Below are 12,078 nucleotides of genomic sequence, written 5' to 3' on the forward strand. Positions count from 1 at the left end.
TTTCAGTGCTTTAAATCTGGAATCAAGACCACGCATGTATATCATTATATTTTCTTGAGTACAGTGCGCACCCAAGTATGATTCAGTATTTTGGAAAAAAAAATTGTTTTGAATATTATGCACAGAAAAAAATTACACCGTACCCCGTCAGCAAACTCCGTTAAACAAACGGGTGATAAGAAATTTGGTCAGTATGTTGATATACCGTTTAAATTGTATTTTTTGTTCTGCTGGGCTTTGTTTTACATTCAGGGATGTAGATTACCTTGTGTATTTTCTCATAAACTAAGCCGGAAATAGGAAATTACTGTACACATGTTTTCTTGGATTCTACCAGTGATTTGGTTAAAATTTACACAATGATATAACTTTAAAGGATTTTGCAAGGATCAGGAAAAATTGTATCTGAAACTATGTTTTTATCACGAATAATATATTCCAATATCATGTTATTTTAGTTGCAGCTTTTACTAAATATATTTAAAATAATAATAACCCTAAGCGTAGCACTCCGGTGCAGCTGATCACTATTGTCGGTTATTTTTTTTTACATGGAACAATTTGACCAGTCACTGTCGAGGCTCCCACGTACGTGATTGCGAGAACTACATATTGACATAGAAGTCAAAGTATGGCATTTATGATATATGTATCCATTTTCTGTCAACTAAAGTACACTTCAAAGAATCAATAGCGGTAACCTGACCGTGGTTGCTGTTAATAACGGTGAGTTGTGTGATCTTCCAATCACTTCACACACGGTTTCGCCGAAATTAATTAAAACAATATTAAAAGGAATTTTGAATAAAATTAATGAAATAAGTTACAAACATAAGTCCAGATACACAATGAACACTTTTTATAACCAGACAGTGTAATTGGAAGATTACATTGTGAGGATACTCCAGTATGGATTTGTTGACATGGTATTTCTGGTGTTACATGCTCATGGTGATGTCTTTGCGTTGGGAGAAAAACACATCAAAACTAGAAAGTGTTTTTACTCGTAAAAACATATGTCTCCCCCCACTCTCCTAACCCCAATTCATTCGTTTACTTCACGTTAAACCCCATCTCTTCATTCCCACCCTCCATTACTAAATAACAGAGACAAAAATAGAACTCCTAGAAATTTCAAACAACTAATGGGCACCACTTCAGCATCTAATCAACACCACTAATCCCTCAATCATTTACCCACCTGACAGTGTAGTTATCTAAGTAGCACAGTTTTCTTGTTACTGAAGTATTTGTAGAAAATCCACTTAAAGTACTAATAGAGTTTGGACACAAATATATTAATATCCCCAACATATCAGAAATGATGTAGCAATGTTATATGGCACAAAGGAAAGTCTCTGTGATGTAATTGCCCGTGTATCTGACTCTGCAGGTCTTCTACACAATGACATATGTGATGTCATGGAAACTGTAATAGCAAAAGGCACCACTTCAGTGCTGGGTTAATGTGTATACAAAGTTTCGCGAAAAAATATTAAACGGTTTCTGAGTTATGGTCAGGAAACAAAGCTTACCCCCATTCAGAGCCTATGTTCAACTTATCTCCATGGAAACGAGAAAAAATAAAAATGTCAAAAATCTCTAAATAGCAAAAGGCACCACTTCAGTGCTGGGTTAACGTGTATACAAAGTTTCGCAAAAAAATATTAAACGGTTTCTGAGTTATGGTCCGGAAACGGTGGGAACGCCGACGCCGACGCCGACGCCGACGCCGACGCCGACGCCAACACCGACGCCGATGCCGACGCCGACGGGAACCGTGCCAAAAACAATATGTCTCCCTCCATTCTGGGGGAGACATAACTCATTATGGCAGTGTCTAATGGGCACCCCCTTCTACACAGCTGTAGTTTTTTGGAAAAAAGTGCTCACTATACTCAAGAAAATATGTGGCTGTGAGATATCTGCTGACAAGGGAAATCAATAATCTTGTACAAGTATTATGTGGCTGTGTGAATACTGATGACAAGGGAGATCGATAATCTTGTACAAGTATTATGTGGCTGTGTGAATTCTTCTGACAAGGGAGATCAATAATCCTGTACAAGTATTATGTGGCTGTGTAAATTCTGCTGACAAGGGAGATCGATAATCTTGTACAAGTATTATGAACCTGTGTGAATTCTGCTGACAAGGGAGATCGATAATCTTGTACAAGTATTATGTGGCTGTGTGATATCCGCTGACAAGGAGGGTCAGGAGAAACAAGGTTCAATGTTCATTTAAAGATTATCTCACTTGTATAGTGACATGCATGCATGGTTGCTTGTACTGAGACTCCTAGCTGCAGTCACACATATTTTGACCCACTCAGACACATTATATGACTTGAGCCAGGGAGTCCTTGTTTTTAACCCAGAATGCCAGGAGCCAGGCAAGGTAACAACAAGTACCATCTGTTAATACCTTTAGGTATGATGCGACAAGGGGATCTTCTGACCGCCGACCGTGTTCTCTCTGGGCAGACACTATCCACTACAGGAGGTGGACTGTTGACAAGACAATCAACATCAACAGTATTGTAAAAAATATTCCATGGTTGTTTTAATTCTGCTGACATGGGACACTACATTCATTGTGTCAAAATGCTCTATCTGATGTGATTTTGTGTGATATAGTACAAAGACTTCAGGAAGACTAACATGTTCGGTCTCACACTATTACGCGATCTAAATTTAGTGTTCTCATTATACAATAAACACACTGAACAACACAGGTTTATCTCCTCAATAATCACAACTCCTACTATGCCAACTCCTGGTAACTGAAAATGGAAATATTGAAATTAAGAATTATAACAAACTTGCAATGTCTTAGTAAAATAAGGTATTTTATTTCATCGTTGCACTTTCTCTTATCACAGGCTTTATTGATCCTGTAAGAAAAACATATTGGACAAAAACACATCACTGACTTCAAAGTGTAAATGTCACACAACTGCCCATCACCGTCGCTAGGAGTCTGATGTCCCTTCAACTGTATCGGGGCAATATCTATTTGCGTTTATTGAGGCATAAACAGAAAACCGGCGTGTGCACACTGTGTACATTCACATAGCATATCAAACATCAAACTCAAAGGACTCCTCAACTTGGCAGCCATATTGGCTAGAGGATTCCTGCATGTTCAGTGTAACCTGTTTAAAGTGGCTTCCGGGTGTGAGTGAGTGAGTGAGTACTTAAAAATGGCTTCCGGGTGTGAGTGAGTTAGTGAGTTTGGTTTTTAACAGTGCTTTTAGCAATATTCCAGCAATATCACGACAGGGGACACTAGAAATGGGCTTCACACATTGTACCGATGTTGAGATTCAAACCCGGGTCTTCGGCGTGAAGAAAACATATCAAGCTATCTGTAGGTCAAAACAATCAAACCACAGACACAGATACTGCAGGGACCATCATGTGACATCATCTGACATTTCTGACATGCTTGAGGGATGCAACTCACTCAAGTGTGGCACCTTAGATATAAGCCCTATTCAAATAAACAAGATTTCAATTGTATATACTGAACAAAAAAGTTGGGATCATGAACTCTTTGTAGCGAACACTGAGCACACAATTTCATAAAAATATTACCAAAAATATTCATGATCCCAAACGTTTATTGTTCAGTGTATATAACCTAAAACAAGCCTAACACAAAGACAAATTTAACACAAGATATTACGTAAGACTTGCAGAATAACACAAGACTAGCACAATGCTAACACAAGGTTTACTCAAGACTAGCACAATGCTAACACAAGGTTCACTCAAGACAAGCACAATGCCAACACAATGCTAACACAAGGCTAGCACAATGCTAACACAAGGTTCACTCAAGACAAGCACAATGCCAACACAATGCTAACACAAGGCTAGCACAATGCTAACACAAGGTTTACTCAAGACAAGCACAATGCTAAGACAAGGCTAGCACAATGCTTGAGGCTTATGGTGAACACTTCCTGCCATCCGCTCCCTCTGTAGTAGCACCTTCTCATCCTTATTGTGACGTGCTTGGATCCGTCGGAGTAGGTCCGGCCACAACATCTTGCAGTCAAGTCTGACCATGCTGAACCCCGGACTCCACTTACTGGTCTCAATCTTCAAGTCAGCCTGATCTTCATAGTCACAGAAATGACTAACTCTTTTTTGCACCTGGGCAAACGCAGCTACTTCCTCAAAGAAATCACCACCCTGCTTGGCAACCGTTTCCCAGAATGTTTTGTTAAAATGATCGTAAAGTTTGTAGTCGGCGGGACTCCACTTCTTGTATATGGCCACCAACTCTGGGTCAGGTTGTGTTTCCTTGTAAGTGTAATTACCATCATTGACAGATTTGTACAGAATATCATGAAATGTCCAGCACATTTTACGTTTCAGGAGTACAAGAGATTCATGAAAATATTCGACAAGCATCATGAAGTAGAACTCCTTCCCAAGGTCCTGTATGTACCGGTCAACTGCTGAAGGATCACCAGAAATGTCTGGCCGTCCAGCAGGGAAACCCAGCGGCATCCCGTGACAATGAGACATCAGGTTCTTGGTCATTGAGAAACCATCAGGGATACAAAATCGAGGCTGATGTTTTTCAGGACTTTGATAAATAGGTTCATACTTTTCTAAATTATGTAAATACTCACTTAACCCATTCCCACTTGTAATGTTTAATATTTGTAGCACCTTGAAATAGTTTATCGTTGACTTGACTTGACTAAATGGTTCTCGTATGATGGAGATATACAGAGTATCTTTCGGCATAATTTTCTGCATAATAGTTTTATTGTAGATTGAATGTTCCATGACGATGTTATAACCACGACTAGATGGGCGATAGTCAAACCTTGTCATCAAATACGGCCAGCCAAGATACAACTTATCCTTCACTGGCGTCAAAAAAGAAAGATTTCGGGTGTAACCAAACCGACGAATAATGGTTGCCATGGTTTCCGTAGCACATTTCATGCACTTGATGAACACAAAGTTTTGCTTTTCTTTGCAAGTTATTGAATCCAAATGTAAATCTTGGTAACTGTCCACAGCAGCTCCACCATCATTTTCTTTCCTAATTTGTGCAGCAGCTTCAGCATCACCCTCCCCATGTTCACCACGTCCTCCATTGATGCTGATTTTGTAGTCTTCAATGGGGAGAACTACCTTCTCTTCAGTTTTCAAATTCATTGTCCAAAATGTAAGTGTCAAGTATAAAGTCACAGCGATGCAGCTCACAAAAAACAGACGGGATCTGCACAACATACGCCACAACCTCATCTTGCTGATCACAAACTGGGGTGTTATCAAGTAGAATATAACTTCAATTAATCCTGTGTACACAGCATAGGTCTGCCTTATCACATAGGTGTGGTATAATGCAGCTATTCAGAGTTTTCACCTTATATGATAATAACCACCAGCCTAGGAAAGTAAGGCAATGGATAAATATCTCAAACTTCTCTTTTTTCAAAAAGGTAGAGATCCCTGGTCTGTCAAAGCTAGGTAAACAATCAGGTAGGGTATTCAAGTGTTTGTCACTTTCTGGTCAGTTTCTGGACTGTTTCTTGACTAACTCTAATTCATATAGATGTTTTCATTGTTTAGTAATCTGATACGTCACAACCAGCTGTAGGGTTAATATTCACATTTATCTTCATTCAAAAGCAGACAGCAAACTTCTTGTAGTTTTGACAACAGACTTCACAATAGAAACAGGTGTTGCAGAGAAGCCTAGGCGATCAGGATCTCACATCAATACTAAGTTTTGTTATTCCAGTTATCATGACAGCTTCATTTAAAACTAGTTTCATCATTTGACATATTACCCAGTAATATCACACGATGTGTATTTCTAAGCTTCACAAACATCAGTCACAGCCTTTCTTTAGCCACCTGTTCCCTCGCATCTTTCTTGTACTACTACTGTAGTCCCGCCACTCGATGAGGAAGTAAGTCAATGTTTCGAACAGGAAAACAGCACACACAACATTAACCCTTGATCTCCAACAAGATCCCTGATCCAAAGTCTGACTGATTATCACTTGTGTCTTTACACCATAGAGTGTCAAAGAATGAAGGGACTGTGATATACGCCGCACTTGTGATAAGGGACTGTGATACACACCTCCGCTGAACACCGCTACAGGCACTGCCGTTGACCACCTGGACACTGACACAACACCACACCGTCACACAGCTGCCGAGACAGCAATGTCTAGAACCACTGTCATGCAGGACTTTGATTACCTGTAGCAGCCATGGCAACAGATGTCACTGTGTGGATCAAAATTTATTGATCTGAAATTGACCATGCAATGAGTCATATACAACAAGGGTGGTGCCGTCTCACATGACTAGTTAGTTCCCCAGCAAGCAGGGTTTTACTGCTTTAATTTCCGTGTAGCCACGTACCTCTAGATAGGTGTTTCATGCGCGTACCTGATTATCTTATCAGGCATTGGTTAATGTTTAATTTACAGCACCCTTCAGAGCTAGTGAACAGGTAATTGCACACCACCAGGCTATACTAGACACTCCACAAGTTATGTGCACAAATATCCCAAGTGGAAAACAAACAGTATATCTAACAAGCCGTTAAGTTTCAGACTAACAAATCTTGTAAATTTCCAAATCTATTTCTGATATTTTTTCAATCCTGAGCTCATGTATGACTTTGTGGTTGAACATTAGGAAGACACATAGCAAGCCTAGAATACAGCTTGGGCAAGCTGAATCTCTTTGTGTTCTATTTATAGCTTTGTCCTTGGGATAAGCTGTGACTGACTGCCACCCACTGAAAGGAAGACAAACAAAGGTGGTTCTCTCCTTATCATGCTTATGTTGTGGGTACAGCAAACACACACACCAGTGCACATCATCATACTCAGGTCATGCACTGAATATAGGTGAAACTTTGTATGATATTAATTCTCTTTGGTTGAATATTTGACCCAAAAAAGTCATAATCTTGTGTTCTATGAAAACTACAATGTTTTAAGAAGGAAATTTGTTATTGAAAAAACATAGTTTTTGAGTTTTTAATAGTCTATTCATCATAGCAACACTTTTGTATCTATAGGTGACAACTAGTCTATTCATCATAGCAACACTTTTGTATCTATAGGTGACAACTGGTCTATTCATCATAGCAACACTTTTGTATCTATAGGTGACAACAGAATGTTATAATTTTTCTCATAAACATACATTAAACCCTGAAATGTATAGATCTTGAAAACATGCAGGTGAATTTGAGGAAGAGTGAGTGGTGTATGGCTTTACGCCGATTTTAGCAATATTCCAGCAATATCACAGCTGGGGACACCAGAAATGGGCTTCACACATTGTGCCCATGTAGGGAATCGAACCTAGGTCCTCTGTGTGACAAGCGAACACTTAAACCACTAGGCAACCCCACTGCCCCAATTTGAGTCAGAAATGGCTGTGTTACATTTTGTAGAGTTTTATTTCTAAGCAAAGCCAGGATCCTTTGGCCCAGGTTCAAATCCCAGATACACACCAATTCTGACCCTGGTCTATCTGCACCAGAGCCCCATTATGACTGCCTTAAGTTTATGGAAGTATGGGAGTTACGAAAGTTAAAGCGCTTCAAATGCTTTGTGTTTATTTATTTGTTTAACACCACACTCATCAATATTCCAGCTATATGACAGTGGTCTGTAAATAATCGAGTCTGGACCAGACAATCCAGTGATTGGCATCATGAGCATCCATCCACACAATTGGGATACAAATTATATTAGCACGTTTCAGACGAAAAGCCTTTGGGAGATGAGCCTTTCATGTAAATTTCTCACTGTTAATATCAATCACTTTTCTATGGGCATTTTTTTATATTCTGATAAGGCTTTTAATCTTATTCATTACAAAATGTTGGACCCAAACTTAATGTGCGATCTTTCTGTCCCAAAGGGCAATAACTCTCCTTTTGAAATGATATAAGCGACGGTTACGGTCTGGTTCCGGAATCAATGTGCACTGCAACAACAAGTGTTTGTTTGTTTGTTGTTTAATGCCACACTCGGCAATATTCCAGCTATATGACTACAGTCATATATTGGGTCTGGACCAGACAATCCAGTGGTTGACACCATGGGCATCGATCTACGCAAGTGGGATACAGTGACATACATCAACCAAGTCAGCGAGCCTGACCACCCATTAGTCGCCTTACAACAAGCATAGTCCAGCAAGCATGGGTTGCTGAAGACCTATTCTACCTTGGATCTTCACGGGTCGCTACAACTAGTGGCATATAGAGACAGATCCAAGCTAATATGTAACCTTGCTCCACCCACAATCAAAAATGGTCATTTACTACTGAATATTTTGAACAAACACTTATTTTGTAGTAACTATTATTTGAGAATATCAACATTTGTTCAGTCTTCAACTAAAACACAATTGACACGATTGAAGATAGTGGGGAAAACACCATGAAAAACGGTATACTGCCCTTTTCTACTTCAGAAAACAGAGAGGTACAGTCATCCCCCGTATTCTGTCAGTCTGTGGTAAGATTTCACATCGATGAAATAATGCCAACTCATTATATTTATCAGTCGTTGTGTTTTTACCCATGACAATCCTAACTAATAGTTTTCATACTACCATGGACTTCCAAACTGGAGAAATGCCTACATTTGCTGCACCTGGACTTCTTTGACAGATCTACACCACAGATCAACTATCCTAATACATCCATGTCTTCACTGGGTGAGGTGAAGTGAAATGGGGTTTAACGTTGCGTCCAAGATTATTGCACTTATATAGCGACGTGCATGCACGTGTATGTGTGTGGCTGCTTGTACTAGTCTGGACTGATGCTGATTTATAGTGCTAGCACACTGAGATACCATGTCGCAGGTTAACATGGATACCCCACTCAGACACAGTATACTGACTCCGAGCTGACCAGTCCTTGTTTTAGCCCCTTAATGCCGAGCGCCAGACAGGGTAACAACAAGTACCATCTTTTAACGTCTTTTGGTATCCATGTCTTCACTAATAATTGAAGAAGAAATAACACTCAGCATAAAACAACTGTTTTTCAAATGCTACTATCATAATCAACATTTTCTCTTACATCTCATTTCATTTGAAATATACAAACCAGTCATCATACATTGAAATAAGAGATTTACCCATATTAATCTGCCCGTATTAAAGTTATAAAGTGTGTCCCATCATTTAGTGCCTTGAGTCATCACAGGTGTTAATTAATTGATCCATTTCTTACACATTTCTGATACTCATGTTCTTAAAAATAGTTTTTTGTTTGTTTGTTGTTTAACGCCACACCCAGCAATATTCCAGCTATATGACGGCGGTCTGTAAATAATCGAGTCTGGACCAGACAATCCAGTGATTTACATCATGAACATCGATCCACACAATATGGGATCGATGACATGCATCAACCAAGTCAGCGAGCCTGACCACCTGATCCCGTTAGTCGCCTTTTACGACAAACAAGCATAGTCGCCTTTTATGGCAAGCATGGGTTGCTGAAGACCTATTCTACCTCGGATCTTCACGGGTCTCTTAAAAATAATAGTAAAGTACAGCACAAGATGTGTATGATACATAAATAGATGTAAATGATAGTTGTATCTTCTTGTTTTCGTAGCGTATGTTGAAAAGCTATTTCCCTTACAACCCATGCAATATCCTGCTATTGCTTTATATCCTGATTTTCATTCAATAGTATTTCAAAACACCTGCAGTATAAAGTCTATTTATTAGATAGCAAATATAATTTTAATTACAAATGAGAACGATGAATTGCAAAATAACACAAAATCAGGAATAGTCTATAAAATGTCAATAAAGACAGCAATGAATACCCAGTACCAAACAATATCTGCTCAGTTTTTTTCATTCTCATTGCTGGAAAAAGTTGTTTTAGAAATTATCATGTTGCTATGTGTACAAGCTGACATCTTGAACGGAGATAGGCACAACGGTAGGAGGAACAGCGCATCACGTACTGCACGTGCTACATAATATACGTCGTTGTTGACTGACAAGATGCACCACTCAGCTGGTGTGAAACAGCTGATTTTTAAGGTGTATGATTTCTTTTGATGTGAAGCAGAAAGAGGAAAAACCATTTTATGCCATTAATAAAAACTTGAAAAAAAGCTTCTAAAGCTCTTGGCATGTCTCCTAACAAGCTGAAAAATGTTGTCTGTCGACGGGACTCTTGCAATCAGTCGAAGGAGGTGGGGAACATATCAAAACAATGTAGGGTTGATAAATTAGACAGTTTTCAGAAAACCAAGTAAAACGTGCAATTGTTAAACTGCATTCAGAAAATATGCACATGTCAGTAAGTGAGTGAGTGAGTGAGTATGGTTTTACGCCGCTTTTAGCAATATTCCAGCAATATCACGGCGGGGGACACCAGAAATGGACTTCACACATTGTACCCATGCCGGGAATCGAACCCGGGTCTTCGGCGTGACGAGCCAACCCTTTAACCACTTGGCTACCCGACCGCCCCCATGTCACTAAGACTCTTGAAGAAACTGAACATAATTTTCTTGTTGCAAAATACAAGGGCATCTTCTGCATCCATTTGGATACAGAAACATAGACGTTATCCTGTCTTACGAATAAACATTGTATTTAGCGAGCCTTGATACATAGTGTTATTGAATAAACACTATGTATTCAGCTCATATTTCCGGTGTTACGTGCTCGCGGTGATCAGATGGGGGAAAAACATCAAGTGGTTTACTATTACAATATAAGCAGTCATGGTCATCCCTGATACCCCATGTAAATACCCCATGTAAATACCCCATGTAAATACCCAATGAAGCTTGTTCAGCATGTGTACAAAGGAGCTAATTTCCGAAACACAATTACAAGCTTATATACTTTCCGAGTCAAGCCTATATATTTACAACAGTTATATACATCTTAAACATTTTTTTAAAATCTTAATATGTTAACTAATTTTGGGAAAACCCCAAAAGAGTGACGATTAGATGTGTAAAACAACATTGGTTACCCAATGAAAAATTAAATAACCCAATTACAATAGAAACGGTAGAGTTAAAACTCAATTGCTCAAAAAGTTAACATGTACCGCTCATATTGCTTGTATCGCTCGTATCGCTCGTATCGCTCGTACCACATGCACATGCATGTCTTAAAAGGTTGGACCCTCCGGGGCAACAGACCTCGCGGATTAGTGAAGGGGAGATAAATTGACAAAGATCCCCAATTGTTTGTGTTCGAAACAAAGTACATAAAAGTATTTCAACTTCCCAATCAAACTTACTATTAATGAATGAGCAGGTTTAACTTGGCAGGAGTTTGAGTTTGTCGATGGTTTCAGACTCGTGTCTACCGATTCCATTTATCGCCAACATTAACTTTAGTCTTATGAAATAATCAGTTGTTCTTTAACTTCTTTTGAGTAGTATAATGTGCAATGTCCTCTTATGTTACAGCCCTCCACATGATGAGTGAGTGGACGAATTAACTTTAATGCCACAGTCAGCAATGTTCCAGCTTCTATATTCGCTGTAATAAGCACTCCGGGCTCTTAAAAAAATGGCAAAGAGGGCACTTCTTAAAACAAAAACAAGGAGTTAAATCTGTCTTCAGAGTTGAAACAGAAGTGAACACACATAGTTCAAACGTCGAAGACACTATAACATTTTGGTTGATAAAATGCTGATTTGGTTGTTAAAGTAAAATTATTAACAGTTTACCTATAGTGTTTGTGATTTTTAGAGTAGGCTCACACATTGTGGTCACCTGATCCCCATCTTGCTGGGTATCACATGCATAACTGCATACAATTGTTAGCAGCAAAGACATCACACTTGTGCTCCCATGGTGGTATGGTTCGTCAACATACGACCTGTTAGCTCCCTTCATATCGACTTACTTGTATGACCATGAAACAAGAAATAGTCTTGGTTCTCAGGCACCAGCCGCATCATTATTAAGTCTGCTGCACATTTTGTTTTTATTTCCATTTAAAAAAAAAAAAAAAAATCCTAATATTTATGCGATCCAGTATATAGCATGTAGTTACTTC

General features: G+C 39.1%; 2 protein-coding genes across 5 annotated transcripts in view; both read right to left on the bottom strand.

The window, feature by feature from the left end:
- LOC124140953 (trichohyalin-like) overlaps positions 1 to 12,078 on the bottom strand; it is a 104,084-nt gene that overhangs the window by 73,748 nt on the left and 18,258 nt on the right. The window lies entirely within an intron of this gene.
- Positions 3,833 to 6,746, bottom strand: LOC124140954 (galactosylceramide sulfotransferase-like). Its single transcript, XM_046508800.2, has one exon. The coding sequence runs from the start codon at positions 5,274 to 5,276 to the stop codon at positions 3,936 to 3,938; it is 1,341 nt and encodes a 446-aa protein (XP_046364756.2). The 5' UTR covers positions 5,277 to 6,746; the 3' UTR covers positions 3,833 to 3,935.

The sequence above is a fragment of the Haliotis rufescens genome, unplaced genomic scaffold (genome assembly GCF_023055435.1).
Source record: "Haliotis rufescens isolate VD_foot unplaced genomic scaffold, xgHalRufe1.0.p SCAF_3, whole genome shotgun sequence".
Lineage (NCBI taxonomy): Eukaryota > Metazoa > Mollusca > Gastropoda > Lepetellida > Haliotidae > Haliotis > Haliotis rufescens.

Coding starts and splice junctions, on each gene's coding strand:
- LOC124140954 (XM_046508800.2), bottom strand. CDS start 5,276: ATGAGGTTGTGGCGTATGTTGTGCAGATCCCGTCTGTTTTTTGTGAGC.